This window comes from Triticum aestivum, chromosome 5A (assembly GCF_018294505.1).
Source record: "Triticum aestivum cultivar Chinese Spring chromosome 5A, IWGSC CS RefSeq v2.1, whole genome shotgun sequence".
NCBI lineage: Eukaryota > Viridiplantae > Streptophyta > Magnoliopsida > Poales > Poaceae > Triticum > Triticum aestivum.
In genome coordinates this window covers 503183674-503201256 of record NC_057806.1, presented here as the reverse complement: position 1 = coordinate 503201256, position 17583 = coordinate 503183674, and the positions used below count along the sequence as shown (strand labels likewise).

Below are 17583 nucleotides of genomic sequence, written 5' to 3'. Positions count from 1 at the left end.
TCAATGGTAAGAAGTTGCTGGAGGATGAGTGTACCCTAGATTACTACGGCATGAAAAGTGAAAGTGTCCTGTATGTGAGTTCTAGGCAGCCGAGGAGAAACAGGGTGCGTCTCTACATCAACACTTTGAGAGGCAAGACCATCACTAGTGTTACAGTCTGGAGCTCCACTATAATTGGCAATGTGAAGGCCAAGATCCACGATGAGACGGGCATCCCCCCTTCCCAGCAGTGCCTCTTCTTCAACGGGACGCTACTGGAGGACGGCCGCACCCTAGAGGACTACAACATCGAGACGGAGTCCACCCTCCGTCTCAAGCTTGCCATTCCGGGTGCTCCCAGTCCCAGGTGTCAGCTTGCCATTCCCCTGCTTGGTGGGAAATGAGATGGATAGATGACTTATCAAAATCTTTTCAAGTCGTGTGGTCTGTGGTGTACGTCACACATGGTGAATCTATCACTTGAATTTGGGTTAATATATGTCTTGAAGTAGTATTTGTTGGAAACCTTCCATATGGTACTACTACTTGATGTTAGTAAGTTCATTTTGATACTTATTTGCTTGAAATATCCCACCACCATTTTGAGGCCACCAGAGAGGCCGCCAGAGAAACAAAAGCTAAGAAAAATAAAATTGAAACGAATGGGTCCCATGTCCTCTTCTCTTTGCCCCCGATGAGACCGCGGGACAGGAAAAGGAGAGGGTGTGGGGGACTAAGGGCATCTCCAATAACCCAATAAAATGTACGCCAAAAATAGTTTTGCAGTGCATTTTGCATCACCTGAAAATGGTTTGCTTCAATAGCTGCCCTATATTGGGCACCGACAATTGCATACATATTAAACATATTCATATCAAACTCTCAAGGGATTACAAAACAAATAAATTTCACACAAATTGCTCATCAATCCAGAACATCAAATTATTATACAAATTGTTCATCACACATCACACAAATTATTCATCGCACGATAAGATGAAACTAGGGATGTTGTTTTCCGTGCCACTTCCACCACTCCCCTCATGACATTGTTTTGAATATCTACGAGTGTATCGGCATCTCGAATGTCATGGTACACCTCAAGAAAACGCCGGATTTGGTCCTCCCTTCTATGCAGTTGCACGTGTTTCCCATGAGCTCATAGAATGTGTAATCCAAATCTTTATCATGCTCATTCTCAATGATCATGTTGTGCATGATTACACATGCTGTGATGATGTACCAAAGGATCTCTTGATCCCCAAACTTAGCCGGTCCTCGCACAATAGCAAATTGGGCTTGCAAAATTCCCAAAGCCCTCTCCACATCTTTCCTAGCGGCCGCTTGAGCATTATGAAAGTAGAGTTCTTTCTTACCATGAGGAGTTGCAATCGGCTTCAAAAAAGTAGACCACTTTGGATAGATCTCATCTGCAAGGTAGTAGCCCATGTTGTATGTGCGGCCATTTGCTGGGAGCTCCATCGATGGTGATTCTCCATTGGCTAACTTGGCAAAGAGAGGTGGCCGCTGTAGCACATTGATGTCATGGAAAAAACCAGGCATCCCAAAGTTTGCATGCCAAATCCATGCCTCCTTATCAGCCATGGCCTCAAGAACTATGGTGGCATCCTGTTGGAAATATGCCCTAGAGGCAATAATAAATTAGTTATTATTATATTTCCTTGTTCATGATAATCGTTTATTATCCATGCTAGAATTGTATTGATAGGAAACTCAGATACATGTGTGGATACATAGACAACACCATGTCCCTAGTAAGCCTCTAGTTGACTAGCTCGTTGATCAATAGATGGTTATGGTTTCCTGACCATGGACATTGGATGTCATTGATAACGGGATCACATCATTAGGAGAATGATGTGATGGACAAGACCCAATCCTAAGCCTAGCACAAAGATCGTGTAGTTCATTCGCTAAAGCTTTTCTAATGTCAAGTATCATTTCCTTAGACCATGAGATTGTGCAACTCCCGGATACCGTAGAAGTGCTTTGGGTGTGCCAAACGTCACAACGTAACTGGGTGACTATAAAGATGCACTACGGGTATCTCCGAAAGTGTTTGTTGGGTTGGCACGAATTGAGACTGGGATTTGTCACTCCGTGTGACGGAGAGGTATCTCTGGGCCCACTCGGTAGGACATCATCATAATGTGCACAATGTGATCAAGGAGTTGATCACGGGATGATGTGTTACGGAACGAGTAAATAGACTTGCCGGTAACGAGATTGAACAAGGTATCGGGATACCGACGATCGAATCTCGGGCAAGTATCGTACCGCTAGACAAAGGGAATTGTATACGAGATTGATTAAGTCCTTGACATCATGGTTCATCCGATGAGATCATCGTGGAACATGTGGGAGCCAACATGGGTATCCAGATCCCGCTGTTGGTTATTGACCGGAGAGTCGTCTCGGTCATGTCTGCATGTCTCCCGAACCCGTAGGGTCTACACTCTTAAGGTTTGGTGACGCTAGGGTTATAGAGATATTAGTATGCGGTAACCTGAAAGTTGTTCGGAGTCCCGGATGAGATCCCGGACGTCACGAGGAGTTCCGGAATGGTCCGGAGGTAAAGAATTATATATAGGAAGTGCTATTTCGGGCATCGGGACAAGTTTCGGGGTCATCGGTATTGTACCGGGACCACCGGAAGGATCCCAGGGGTCCACCGGGTGGGGCCACCTGCCCCGGGGGCCACATGGGCTGTAGGGGGTGCGCCTTGGCCTACATGGGCCAAGGGCACCAGCCCCTAGAGGCCCATGCGCCAAAGGGACAAGAGGAGGGGAGAGTCCTAAAGGGGGAAGGCACCTCCGAGGTGCCTTGGGGAGGATGGACTCCTCCCCCCTTGGCCGCACCCTTCCTTCGAGGAAGGGGCAAGGCTGCGCCCTCCCCCTCTCCCTTGTCCCTATATATAGTGGGGGGAGGGAGGGCAACCTAACCTAAGCCCTGGCGCCTCCCTCTCCCTCCCATGACACATCTCCCTCCTCTCGCAGCGCTTGGCGAAGCCCTGTTGGAATCCCGCTACTTCCACCCCCACGCCGTCGTGCTGCTGGATCTCCATCAACCTCTCCTTCCCCCTTGCTGGATCAAGAAGGAGGAGACGTCGCTGCTCCGTACGTGTGTTGAACGCGGAGGTGCCGTCCGTTCGGCGCTAGGATCATCGGTGATTTGGATCACGACGAGTACGACTCCATCAACCCCGTTCTCTTGAACGCTTCCGCGCGCGATCTACAAGAGTATGTAGATCCACTCCTCCCTCGTTGCTAGATGACTCCATAGATAGATCTTGGTGACACGTAGGAAAATTTTGAATTTATGCTACGTTCCCCAACACATCCTTCTTTTGTCCTTTGAACTGTCCCTCCCATGCCGCAGGGCAGTTCTTTCACTTCCAGTGCATACAATCAATGAACCCTAGCATACCTGAAAATCCACGGGCTGAGTTCATCTCCAAAAGTCTTGCCATGTCCTGAGCATTGGGTGCTTTCAGATACTATGGCCCAAACACCTCAACCACTACCTTTGCAATCGCTTGACATAAAAGATCGAAGTGCTCTTTCCCATTGCCAAGTTATCATAAATAAAAAATCAGCCGAAAACACCCGCAAAAAAAATCTGCCGAAACACCATATGCCATCATGCGCAATGCGACAGTCACCTTCTGGATGGTGCTATGTCCAAGATTGTTGGTGCAATTCCTCCTCCATTCAAAGGTCAGAGCATGTTGCTTTGTATAGTTGGCAATGTGAAGGAACAAAACCGAATACATCCTAAACCGATGACGAAAGCATCGCCCTTGATATGTTGGAGATGGACCAAAGCAGGGTGGACCAAAGTAGAGGCGCATCAATCTAGCGTGCGCCTCTTGCCTATCCCTCCGAATCACCTCTCGCTCGTAAACGGAACCACCATGCTTGTTGGGCTTCTTGTTCTTGTGCATCATCAAGATCAAAGTAATGTCCTCCTCGTCGGTCATGTCATATTCCTCTTACGGCGAGGAATCATCACGCGGAGAACAACTCATCTACGATGCAATAGTTTTGATTACCACCTACTCATTTGTCCACAACTAAAAAGAAAGAAAGCAAAAAAAAAAAACCTTGTGCACAATTCGTCGAACACCTAGAGTGCGAGGAGGAAACCGGCCGGCAGCGCATCAGAGGCTTTGTGAGCGTTGCAGTGTCGCTATATTGTGTCGCGTGTGGGGATAGGATATGAGCTGAAACGCTTATAACTATATTTAATTTGGAAGGTGATGGGAAGATGATTAACACGGGAGTGATTGAAGTGGGATTCGGTCTTTGTACACTCTACCGTCCGATCAATCAAGAACTTGAAGAACAGCTTATTTATTTTGGTCGGCTCTGTAGTATCCAAGTGGTGATTTTTGTAATGGTATAGAGAATATTGATTTTGATTAGTATATACAAGAAGGATTTAAAAAAAGATGGTCTACTTCTGCGCTTTCTTAAACCTTGCGAACCAGAACCAGAACCAGAACCAGAGAGAGAGAGAGGGAGAGAGAGAGAGAGAGAGAGAGAGAGAGAGAGAGAGAGAGAGAGAGAGAGAGAGAGAGAGAGAGAGAGAGAGAGAGAGACCGTGGCACACCATCATTGTGACTTGTGAGTTGAAGACTGCAGTCTGCACAGCCCAGGTGAAGCCAACAATTCTTCATCTCCGGAGCCGGTGAGCCCTTTGGCGGAGTCAAGGTCAAGCTATCCCGACATCTTCGATTCATGCTCTGCACCGCGCTGCAGACGCAGGCCTTTGATCTTTCTTGTCCAGGTAAGGAATCAATGCGTCAATTATCACGGATTTTCACGGGATCGGGGTTTCCCTTGACACTGGTGTCATTCCCGCGCGCCTCGTTTCCCCATGCTCTCGCGTAGGTAGGATACAGTAGTAGCAGAATAGTTCAGATTCGAATTTCAAAAAAGAAAGAATAGTTCAGATTCGAATTTCAAAAAAGAAAGAATAGTTCAGATTCGATCGCCGATCGCCGGAACTTCCTTGTGTTGCAGCAAAGCTCCCGCGGCCGGATTATGAGCGCGCGATATCTCAGAAGCCATGGATTTCTGCCGGACAAAGATGTGGTAGCTCCCCTCTGCCGGAGGGCGGGAGGGGTGCCGGCTGATGGAGAAGGCCGCCACTAGTAAGGACATATAAGGGGTGGCGTTTGGATTTTTTTTTATGGGAGGCGTTTGGAATTTGGGATAGGTACCGGCCTCAACTATAGCCCCGGGTGAAAAGCCTACTGTCTGAAGAAGAAAAATGCAATTTGTTTTCAGTCATCTGTTTTAATTCCACAACAATCCCAATTTATCCTATTTCTGCGCCTTAGCTTCTCTTCTTTATATATGTCCACGTCCAGGTCATCTTGTTGGCAATTACCCACTCCGTCCCGAATTACTCGTCTTAAATTTGTCCAAATACGGATGTAAATCCAAAACAAGTAATTTGGGACGGTGGTAATAAATGGCAATCAAGGTTTTGTTCACTACTTACTGCACTAGTACTCCCTCCGTCCTAAAATTCTTGTCTTAGATTCCTTTAGATACGAATGTATCTAATACTAAAATGTGACTTGATACATCCGTATTTAGACAAATCTAAGACAAGAATTTTGGGACGGAGAGAGTAGTATATTGGAAAGAACCTTTCTTCACACCCGTAATTTCATCTTATTATTATTATTGGTTGTGCTTGTATGTAATTTAATCCCAAGATGGATGCAGATTTTGTTGGAGATCAGGGAGGGGTACTACTTATTCCTCACCCCTGTTTAGTCGCAAGGGTGGCAAGTTCATTTTGATCCTGTTGAACAGATGCTCCCAGTTTTGAGGTGCACCTGCAAATTTCCTTCAACATACTAGCCAAATACAGTAAAAATTAAATTATATCGCCCACGCGTTGTTACAAATAATGGAAATTAGACTATGTTATAAGGCGAGCCATAACCACTCGTGATGCAAACTTAACCTATGTTACACCCTAATCGGTCGTCATTATATGTTATTGATACTTACTGACAACTTTTATCCCAACTTTGGAGCAGAGAGGGTCACATCTCAGCTGTTTGCAAGACTGGCTCACATAAGAAGGGGATACGGAGGTAAACGGACCGTCATAACCGATTGCTGTCTTTACAAGAGTATAAGAAAATGGGCAATGAAGCTAGTGCGCATGCCAATACTTTCCTGCCAAACACTATGGATTTTGGTATATTTGAGAACATGCTACAAGAGCCAAGTGTCACTCCAATTTTCCTGCCAGTAGAATTTCTTAAAGCCATCACAGACAATTTTTCCAAGGAGCGAGAACTCGGAAAAGGTGGGTATGGAGTGGTTTACAAGGTATGGTGGATTCTTTTTCTTCTTCTTCTTCACTATCCACTTTGAGAATATCATCAAAGAAAATGTCTATACTGAGAAAAGGAGGTTGGACAGGGGATGCTTCAAAATGGGAAAATGATTGCTGTGAAGAAACTTTTTGAAATGCAACTAGAAGATGATCAATTCCAGAATGAGGTCACCTATCTTATCGGGGTTAAGCACCAAAATATAGTACAACTTGTAGGCTACTGCGCTGAATCACGGTGGGAAGCGACGCAAGTAGGAGAGAAATATGTCATGGCTGAAACGCGGACAAGACTACTCTGCTTCGAGTATCTAGAAAATAACAGCCTTGATAAGCATCTTTCTGGTATGTTGTGCTGTAGCCAGATCTTGTTTTCCTTTATACTTCATTATTTTGGCATAAATTAAGTTGGATGATACAATATACATATATTGGTTCTTTATGCATATAGTGGTTCTTCTGTTCTATTTCTACAGCTGAATCTTGTGGACTTGAGTGGCACATAAGATATGATATAATTAGGCGAGTTTGCAGCGGTTTGCATTACCTTCATGATGAGTGCCGCATTATTCATTTGGACCTTAAACCCCAAAATATATTGTTGGATGATCATATGATGCCCAAGCTTGCAGATTTTGGTATGTCTAGGCTCTTTGGCAGACAACAGTCTCGAATTATCACCAGAAGTCGTGGGGGTACATTGTAAGCTATTCCTCCTCAGAAATTCATTGTTTTTCGATTGATCTAGTATATAAAAATGTATCATTTTTTTTTCTGCAGTGGATACATGGCTCCCGAGTACATAACAAATGGATTGATCACAACAAAGTCAGATATATTCAGTTTAGGCATTATAATCATAGAGTTAATGACGGGACACAGGAAATATCCCGAGAGTAGTGAAACACCGTTTGAGGACTTCATCGAGAATGTAAGATGAATAAATCCATCCCACAAAAAAAAGTAAGATGAATAAATCCAACATTTTCATTTTCATGATATGCTAAATTATTGTGGCAAGTTTGTAGGTGATTGCAAATTGGAGGCACAGATTGGAAAAAACACTAAGTTATACAGCGTTGGAAACATGTTCCGAGCAAGTAAATAGATGCATCGTATTAGGACTAAATTGTCTTAATCCCGATCCCAGTAAAAGGCCCTCTGCATGGGATATATTACAAACGCTGAATGAATTGGAAAGCACAAAATATTGTTTTGACATGAATGATGTGCCAGCAGTGGGCCAGGTATGATAAGTAATGGCGTGCATTGGTACATATTATGCTACTCCTTCCTATCCAAAATAAATGTCGCAGTTTTGAACTAAGGTTAAACTAAACCCTAAACCCTGAACTAAGGTTAAACTAACCTTACTTCAAAACTGCGACTTAATTTAGATCGGAGGGAGTAGTTTTTATTTTCAATAAAGAGCATTTTATTAACTCCAAACATCGCATTGCGACGGCACAGCATCATAGAGTTAAATTGATACAAACTAAGTGTAAATCCCTGCGCTTTGCTGCATTTTATTCTGAAATATTTTTACATAAAATTTGTATTTTTACGCATAAAGTTGTGAAGATCAAATGTTGTTGAAGTGCAAAAAATAAATTGAAATATTAAATTTTCATACATTAATTTTGACACAATTAAGGCAATTTCAAGGTGCATTAGGAGTCAGTTTTTAAAACTGGAATATTTTTAGAGTGATGTGACCTAAAGTGGATGTTGCATTAGGAGTCAGTTTTTTTAGAATAAAGAGGGATAGCTCAAGCAAACAAGCGTCCAAACTAGGAAAAAAAATTGACTGACATATAGCATTACAAAAGAAATAAACATCCTAAGGTTGCTGGAGGACCAATCAAGACTAAAACGCCATCCATATGGAGTAAACACATTCTCAAGCTAGCACTCCATTGACAGTTGTACCATAGAGTTTTACATACATCAATATAAAAAAACTAATTTTATTGCTTCAATAAAAAGCTGATATACCATCCTTTCTTATGGTAAGTTCTTTAGAAAACATCTTCATTGTAGTACAGGAAAGGGAAATTGAACTCGTAAGAATTTGCCAACTGAAATTTATCTAACTTTTCCATTCATGGAGCTTTTTAAATAAAATTTATGCGTTGTTTTACAAGAATGGTCAACTGGATATCTGTTGAAATTATTTTTCTAAGGATCTAAGGTGCTCCCAAATTGTTGTGGACCGTCCTTTTATTTATCCAACATTTGATACACATATTACCTCAGATGAGTAATAGGTCATCAAGTACTATCCAAAGGCCAGTATGGTCAATTTAATCTCTCATTTTCTTAATGCTAGGTGTATTTATTTTTGAGGGAATTTCTAATTTGTTATGTGTACATGCTATCTTTCCTCCTTTTTTTTGAGGGTTCCTCTTGAATTACTGATTTTATTCCTGGTAGAAAACCTCATATGGCCCATGAACAGCCCATACGGGTCACTTAAAAGAGCTCCTCTGTCAAAAAAAATCTCACTCGAAAGAATTTACAGTAGCACTGCTTCATGTATTTAGTCAAGGAAGAAAATAGTTTTAGATTACAGAGGTGCAAAGCACACAAATCAGAACAGCACATACGGGTAAACTTTGCTGAGCTTATCTTAATTCAGTAGTCGAGCATTGCATTTTTTAATTCTTTTTGCAGGGAAGAGCATTGCATGTTAATTTACTAGCCTAAAACAAAAGTGCTCGATATAGTAAGTTCATGGCCTCCTCTAATCTTACAGGAATCAGAAATAGACGCATTTGCAGGGTGTGGTGATGTGAATTCCAACAATTTAACAGCAAAATTGAACAGAATGATAAGTAGATCATCCTCCCCAAGTTCTACAAATATGAGCGCCGTTTTCCGCTCTGCTCCCAAAGGAAGAAAGATATCGATCCATGCTTTCGAGATCGCCAACACAATTGTCAAGGCCTCCAATCTGATAAAATCCTTCTCTAAAGAAAGAATAAGACACCTGAAAGAGGGCATGCTGAGGTCTGAAGGTGTCCGCCGTCTTATTTCGGAAGATTACAGTCAGTTGTCCATTGTCATTGAAGACGACATACGGTAACATGATTTGCTGGACCTGGTTGTTTAGCAGTTTATATTTGTTGAAAAACCTTACATGCATTTGGTTGGAATTATGCAGAGAGGACGTGAGACAATTTTCGATAGAGGTTGCCAGGTTTGGAGATCTGTGTGAAGATTGTCAATGGCACAATCTCAGTAGATATTTCTGCAGGTAAAACTTATCGCGGTTGCCAGTTAATTCACTGTGGAGTCCATGTCTTCACCATGCCTCATCTTTATGTGTTGTTTCTACATACATTGCTCTTGCCAATGAACAGAGGTGATTCTCCACTGCCATCTAAGAACTTCAGTGAAGAGGTACCTCCCAGTATGAAGTATCTAATAAGATTGGCACAACACATCCGGGTTAGTATATACTCTTTTTTTTTTTTGCACAGTCGTTACATCCTTGTGGAGAGATGTTTTCATCTGACAAAACACTGAGATTCCATTTTCCATTTGTTCAGGTTCTACATGAAGAAATGCTAGCACTGGACAGACTTGAGCACGCTTCTTGTACTACAAGCTAGCTAAGTCGTCACTTGCATTCAATGAGTCTCTTCTCCTTTCTAATTATACAACAACTATATGCAGATGTAGCGGCTATTCCTGCTAGGAAACAAATTGATGCTATCAAGAACCAAAGGGGTGCGGTGAAGGTCTTGAAAAGCAAATCATTTTGGTCAAAGAGTATGGACAATGTAATAACCCCCGGTGACGATGATTTGCTATTAGTGTTTCTTCATTCTAAGTCTAGTCATGGAATTGCCAATTATCCATGTTGTCTTGTTGCAGATTGTGGAGAAACTTGTGGAGATCGTAGAATTCATGCATCTTCAAATCAACGAAGCTTTCTCGAAGAGTCATGCAAATGCAGAGCAATCATCTGGAGAACTTCACATAGCTATCAACCTCACGAAAACGTTAGGAGCTACTGGACTTGCGTTGCATTATGCTAATGTCATTTTGCAGCTAAAAGCTTTGGTATGCCTCCCCTGACATCAAGTTATATATCAGTAAATATTTTTTGAAAGAAACCACATGCATGTTTATTATGTAAAGTTGGAAATTACTCCCTCCGTTTCTAAATATAAGACCTTTTAGAGATTTCAGTACGGACTACATATGGATGTATATACAGTGGCGGAGCTACAACAAATAAGTTGGGCGGGCCAATTTTTTTTTTCTAAACCATACAGTTAAGTAGGCATGAGTTAGTGAAATTTCAGGTTGCCTGTATAGGGAAACTGGTAACAGGATGATGTTGTCAAGTAAAATTTGGACAAATAAACGAAATTTCTTGTGCGCTAGCTGCCTGCTGGTTCTATGGTCTTGTGCTCGTCGCCTGGGTAATTCATCGGTGGCTAGCCGCTGGCAGCCGCCATGGCCACGCCCGTCGTGGCATAGGGATGGGTCACCGTAGGGGTTGCTACATGCGGCGCCCGACTGCCTAGCTATTGGACCTCTACATCTCTGAGTGGCTTGCTCAGTGCTGAATCGGGGCAGAGAGCTCATAGCTGGATGCGAGGGAGACATGCTATTGGATTAAGCTGTTACATGTACAAAAGAGTTTTATTTGTCTCTGGAGCTGGGCGGGCCACGGCCTTGTTTTGCCCTCACGAAGCTCCGCCAGTGTGTATATAGACACATTTTAGAGTGTAGATTCACTCATTTTGCTCCATATATAATCTGTATTGGAATCTCTAAAAAGCCTTATATTTAGGAATGGAGGGAGTACAACAGAAGTTTATATAATAGTAATTGTGACACCAACTTGAACACCGAAATTAAGGATCCTTACAACAGAAGTTTCAGACAGGAGTAAAGCCAAGGCCAAAAAACTACTATAGTGAAGCAATACAGCCGCAATATCTTCTCAATGCCTTATCTTCATCTGTATCCCTGCCCAAATGCCTAACACAGCAACAAAGAACAAGCATGGAACACAATGTTATAAGGGGACCGGATCACTTTATGATCAGAACAGACTCCGCTCCTTTTCCAAAGCATCTGTACAAAATATGTCCCCAAAAGGGAGATAAGCATGCATCCAAGCAAATTGTTGCCACAAATGATTAGGGTACATGAAGTTCCCGGGGGAGATCAACAACTTCCCAACCCACTTTCGCCGCCCCACAGACAAAGAACATGTGATGAACTGATTCCACACTATGCATAAACTTTTCATTCAGTGAAATTTGGCAAAGCTTTTGCCACTGTTTTTAATTTAAAGAGAACACACACACACACACACACACACACACACACATATTGCATCCTGGAAAAGCTGCCACATGAAGAGCTTAGCATTCCAAATCAGGATGTGATGTAACCCTCTCCCCAGCCAATCATAGACTCTTGTTATGCTTTAATGACTACATATCCCACTGTCAGGCATTGGTATCACCGGTGGTTCCTCAAAATGACCGGGAGGCATTATACCAAGCACTGCCTCCTCAGATTAAGCCAGTTTTGCATACCCAGCTGCGTAGTCCCGGCAGAGATCAGGTAAGTAGCACACCCTTTTTAGCAAACATAACGTGTACAAAATAGCAAATCCATACCTTGTCATCTCGGTTGCCTCTGCATCTTGTAGAACATGACGCGAGCAGGGGTGAGAGCTGAAATGAACAGGGTACTGCGATGGCTTGTGCCAGCTGCCGAATCCACAAGGTACTTGATGCAAGTTAACAGAACAGCACTACTTTTAATAGTACTGCACAGATAACTAGACACTGGAATCTTGTTCTTAACGATGTACGTTCCCGGTTAAATTTGTTGCCTTCTTGATGAATATCAGGCGGTACCACGTGAATGGAGTATTTGGAGAATGGGAGATGAAAGGGTACGCAGCGCATAATAGATGTATATAAACTGCAATGTCCTGTCAGGCTCTCATGATTTAATTCACTGTGTCAGGATTGAGGGTATCGATGTTGATGAAGCAAACTGGTTCGAACAAGAAAGTCGGATCAGTGTCAGTTACATGCTCGCCCATGCAGATGCCAAAGTGAGCAAGGTAGAGACGCTCTACTACGCCAGCAAGGAGAGGACCGAAGGTTACATACTGGACCTTGTTCTGGCTCTTCATCGTCTTGTTTCGCCCGCGGACTAGAAACGAGCCGACTATGAAGGCTCTGATAAACAATTGAGACAAGCACAACTTCAAGCATTTGAATGAACTTATCATCCAACCTACACCGTCGAAGCAACGAGGAGATGTGGTGTCCGTGGGTGCCTGATTTTTCGCCCTTTTCAGATGCATCATACAATTCTAACGCTGAGAAATGAGGCGATTCTTGTGAATTTTCAGCTTTTAAGCAGGCTCTCATTTGTTAATGAAGCTTTTGTGAGAACTCTCTGGGATTTTAGACAGAAAGCTTTCACTCAGTTTAATAGACAACTAGAAATGGTGACCTCACGTTTGCACAGCTAGGTTTTCTTTATGTTTTTATATGTGTCATTTGGATTTTTGACATGCTCTTCAAAACATAACTTTTATCTATTATTGTTGCAGCTTATTGTATAAAGTTGTAAAATACCATCAAAATATCCTTGCTAAATAAAATGTTATTACTTTTGCTTGACCTATTGAAATATAATTTTTCGCCAATCAGTATGATGACACGCGATTTATGGCAACCTTTGAAACATACGACAAACGAGTTACTCGTGCAGAGCTCGAACATAAGAATAACATTGTCTAAATCTAGTAAGCATTAGTATGAACATGGAGTAAAAAAATAAAAGCAACTATTCCCACAGCAATCACGTCTGGAAAATTTTATGTATCTAATCCAGTGGCAGAAGTACAGATTGTTAGAAGCAATAAAACAATATTTGTCAAAAGTATCAAACATCAATCATCACAAGTAGAATCATTTTGTGGATGCACAGAAAGAATGAAGAGCATATGCCTTTGTGAACACGACCATGCAGTAAATTTCGGATTCCGTGATCGCCTGATCGGAACCATCGATTTCTCTTTGGAGAATGGAGAGTGCAAGAACAAACGATGAACACCTGGAGAAGTGGCCTTGATCATTATGCCGGGCCTTGTTAATCCCAATATACGTGGGCTAACTACGATCTGATGGCAAATTTGAGACGATCTGGCTTTCTGAGACGCCAACCTCCTTGTGAAGAGCTATAGCTCCTTTATATGAAATTGGAGAAAGTGGGTCAACTCCTTAATTCCATCTATATGAGCATTCATTGAATTGTTTTCTAGTTTGTGATAAATTGAGATTTTGTCATAGAGATGTTTTTTTTACAATTCAGTTTGAGACATTCATTGAATTGCTTTCTAGTTTGTGGAACTTATATGTACTGTAATGTATTTATGCGAATCAGCGTCTATTTTTTTTTAGTATATATATCCTTAACTATCTTAGTAGAATGCTCTAGAGCGTACATGCTGCCCTGACTAGTGTGTGTAAAGTAAACAAAAAACTATGTGTATAATCTATCTGCTGTGTAAAAAAACCTAGAGCCTTGGCACCAAGTAGTCATGGCAGCAGCCGGTAGTTCAACCTCTAGGATTACAACCCATACGGATTTTTCCTAAGAAATCTATGCACTAGATCATAGGAGTGTCTGTGTTGGTAGAAAAAAGAACCCATCGTCTTCAGGTGAAAACACTAGGGCCTTGGCACAGAGTAATCAGCTGTGACAGCAGCCACTTGCTTGATGTGTAGGGTTCTAACCCTACTTTTGAATATGTCAGGGGAGAGTTCTAATTCGCCAATCTTTCTATACCAGTTATTTAGAACACTGATATTTTTTTATCAGTTACCAGCATGACCTATCAGTTACTGTGCCAAAGTACAAACTCAAGCCTTCAGATCTGCATCTACGAGCATTTCAGCACCAAGTTTCCACAATCAACGAATGAAAAACAGTCAAGTCTGGATCATGTACACTTTGCACAACACCGTCCATCCATGGCCCAAACAGTTCAGCAAACAATGTAAACACAGTTTATTTGACACAGGTAACAGAATACGTTCATACAGCTACACATAATAACAAGCCAGAAGATTCACTAGATACTGCGGCACGCCCAATGTCGAAGATGCAAGACACGAGTAGCTTCCAAGCACGCACATCACCAGAAACAGCAGCAGCACTCCTCCAGACAGCAGCAGCAGCATAGAGCGGCCAACCTGCAAAAGGAAACGCAAGATTAATGCGATGAAAACAGGAAAATTGAATGAAAATACCAGGGGCCTTGTGCAATAAAATGCTTCATCCATTGACACTCCGGTATCTATACACATCTTTGTCGAACAAAAAATCTGTATCAAGACATCATCCTGTGTACTAGTATGAATTGACACTCCGGTATGGTGTAAGTCTAAAACCCCAAAAATACATTGATTAAGGCATGTAGACTTAGCTAGGGATTACCTCACATAGAAAAGGACAGACCCAGTGCATAGAAGCTCCCACACAAGGTGGGGTCTGGGAGGGGTTATAGGAACCTATACCCCTGCAAAGTGCAATGCAGAGAGGCTGGTTCGAACCCAGGACCTCTTGGCACAAGTGGGGAGGACTTCACCACTGCGCAGAGCCTGCCCTCGGGTGATTACCTTACATCAACTTAATAATTTACAGACTGGTTAAATGTATTAGTATTATTTCGCATGAAATTAAAACTCTTCGCTAGTCCACAGGTTCAAGGCTTGGTGCCCAAAATGACGTGTGCAGCTATCAGTCATCCTACAGGTGCTTGCATAACACACTGACTGTTTTTTTTTTCCTTTTGGGTTCAGCTAACAGGTAGTACATTCAAACAAGTTAATTACAGGCACTTCTCAAGGGATGTATTTTGGGTGGACACGAAGCATTGATGAACATGAGCATCTATTGGTTATTCCAGATCGCCGCTGTCTAAGGCCAATGACTATCTGCAACTCTGCATCAGGCAACAGTGTGCACTAGTCTAGCAGACGTATCCTACCTCCATTCTCTTTTAGATGTCGACTTAGAGTGCATAATAAATGCAGTGTTCCAAAGATGTGCAAACAATATGTCAACTAACCATCATAAACTATGGATTTAACAACATTGATAAATCAAATATCACATGGTCAACAAAAAACTTTACGGGCTCCTGCTACAGCGTGGCATCATCTCGAAGTTGTGTGTTACTAAATGTTTCAATATGGAGGCAAATGCACACCAGCATATATCTGTGATTCTGTATAGTATCACTTCTACACAATGCTTTGTTTTATTAGGTGCTAGTAGATACAAGAGTTTTCATTGTGAAGTTTTTGTTTAGGCAACAACTACTGAACTATTTACTTATTACACAAATTCAGCCAGCACGGGGAAATTAATCTCTGGATGATGTATTCGCGATTCAGACATACTTTAGTCTTGAATATGTAAACGATTTCATAAGGAACCAACCAAGCCCCTCTCACAAAAAGACCAAAGAGCTAGCTCCAGAACAACTAAGCATAACCTGATGATCTCAATTCTCAAATCTCAACAGTGCAATGTAAACAAGAAATTAACCACAGATAACATGATGTTCGAATCACATACCCCAAAATCATAATACATGTCGAGAGAAGGCCTGAATTTAACATTACCATCCTTTGAGGAAGCCAAGGCAGCAGTCATCATCGTTGTGGTGGTGGTGGTGATGGTGGCCATGGTGGTGGTGGTGGTCCTCGGCGTGGTGGTCATGGTGGTGGTGGCCGTGGTGGTGATGGCCACCGTGCGGCGGCGGCGGCGGGTAGTAGTAGGGCGGCGGCTGCTGCGGTTGGCCCTGGCTGAAGTATCCCTGGTACCCCGGCGGCGGCGGCGGCTGCTGCTGCGGCGGCGGGTAGTACGGGCCCTGCTGCGCGCCGGGCGCCGGCGGCGGGTACACCGGCGAATACCCTGCAAGCCGCGCGGAACAAAAAACACAGATCAGACCATGGCAGACCCTACCCAACAACACACGCCCCCCAATCGATCGAGAGAAAAGCTGCTTCGGTGCCGATTTGGGGGGGAAGCACGGAGGGTTTGGGGGGAGATGAACGGGGGGCGGGGCGGGGCGGGGACTTGCCTGGCGGCGGGTAGGCCTCCTGCGGAGGGACCTGCTGATAGCTCATCGTCTCTCGGCGTCGGCGGCGGCGGGGTCGATCCCTTTCTCCTTGTGATCTACGGCGGGCGGACGGGGTCGTTCGGTTGACGCCGGGACGGAGGAAAGCCGAGACGAGAAGCAAACCGCACGGGGTTCTCGCCGCGACCCAGCGACTTCCTTCCGCTTCCCGTGGGTTCTAAGGGTATATAATGTTTACCACGGCAACTAACCAACAAAGCTGGAATAGCTCAGTTGGCTAGAGCGTGTGGCTGTTAACCACAAGGTCGGAGGTTCGAGCCCTCCTTCTAGCGATTTTCTTTTTTTGATTTCATTCAGTTTTTACCTTTTGCCATCACTTCAGATGTCCTTTTAATCAAAACTATTTTCTTTGTCATCACATGAGATGTCATTTGCATCCAAACTATTTTTGTTGCCATGACATGTCGTTCTCGTTCAAAAATATTGCATGTCTCACTTTTATTAGAGATACTACTTGGTCTTTTCCAAACATTGTATGGTCGATGAACCCCTTGGCTTCCTTTTGAATGCTCTTATAAACGATGTACCTTCATTGGGAATGGATAAATGAGCTTGAGGGCTTTCCTTGCAAAAAAATGTACTACTTGGTCTTTTATCACATGAAAAGATATGGAATTCCGGGAGCAGAATCCCCCCCACACCCCCCCCCCCCCCCCCCCCCCCCCCGCGCGTCGCTCTCCCGAGGGCGACTTGGGGGCGACCTAGGATTCCCTCGCGCCGCCAACTCTCCCTTCCCCTCCTCCTCGCCGCTGCCGGAGGCGGTCGCCGGGGCCCCCGCCCGGCTGCCTGTGAGGGCGGCGGCGAGGCCTCTGGCCGCTTCCTTTCGGTGGTGAGGGCCCGGATCTGAGGCGGCGGCCTCGCTGGTGCGGACGGCGCTCCTCCCGCGGCGGGGAGTGCTCGTCGGTGAGGTTGGCCGGGTCCCCTCGGCTGCGCGGGCAGCGAGGTCCCGGTGGGCGCTGGTCGTGGATCTGAGGTGTTCTGGTCCGCTCGTGACACATGACCTCCGGCCGGCCTGGATC

General features: G+C 43.8%; 2 protein-coding genes and 1 non-coding gene across 3 annotated transcripts; 2 read left to right on the top strand and 1 right to left on the bottom strand.

The window, feature by feature from the left end:
• The first annotated feature begins 4594 nt into the window (after positions 1-4594).
• On the top strand, positions 4595-12866 carry LOC123107383 (protein PSK SIMULATOR 1). The gene is made up of 16 exons (XM_044529367.1): positions 4595-4788; positions 6059-6356; positions 6450-6705; positions 6837-7062; positions 7141-7291; positions 7389-7607; positions 9116-9441; positions 9524-9616; positions 9723-9810; positions 9912-9960; positions 10039-10145; positions 10240-10428; positions 11839-11952; positions 12041-12117; positions 12245-12289; positions 12364-12866. Exons 2-16 carry the CDS (start codon positions 6165-6167, stop codon positions 12557-12559), a joined length of 2328 nt encoding a protein of 775 aa, XP_044385302.1. The 5' UTR covers positions 4595-4788; positions 6059-6164; the 3' UTR covers positions 12560-12866.
• Positions 12867-14335: 1469 nt separating this feature from the next.
• Positions 14336-16755, bottom strand: LOC123104343 (cysteine-rich and transmembrane domain-containing protein WIH2). Its single transcript, XM_044526174.1, has 3 exons — positions 16508-16755; positions 16047-16338; positions 14336-14609 (listed from the first exon to the last, which is right to left on the bottom strand). Exons 1-3 carry the CDS (start codon positions 16551-16553, stop codon positions 14552-14554), a joined length of 396 nt encoding a protein of 131 aa, XP_044382109.1. The 5' UTR covers positions 16554-16755; the 3' UTR covers positions 14336-14551.
• A 7-nt stretch (positions 16756-16762) lies between these two features.
• TRNAN-GUU (transfer RNA asparagine (anticodon GUU)) lies at positions 16763-16836 on the top strand. Its single transcript has one exon. It is a non-coding gene; the product is annotated as a tRNA-Asn (tRNA).
• Positions 16837-17583: the final 747 nt, after the last annotated feature.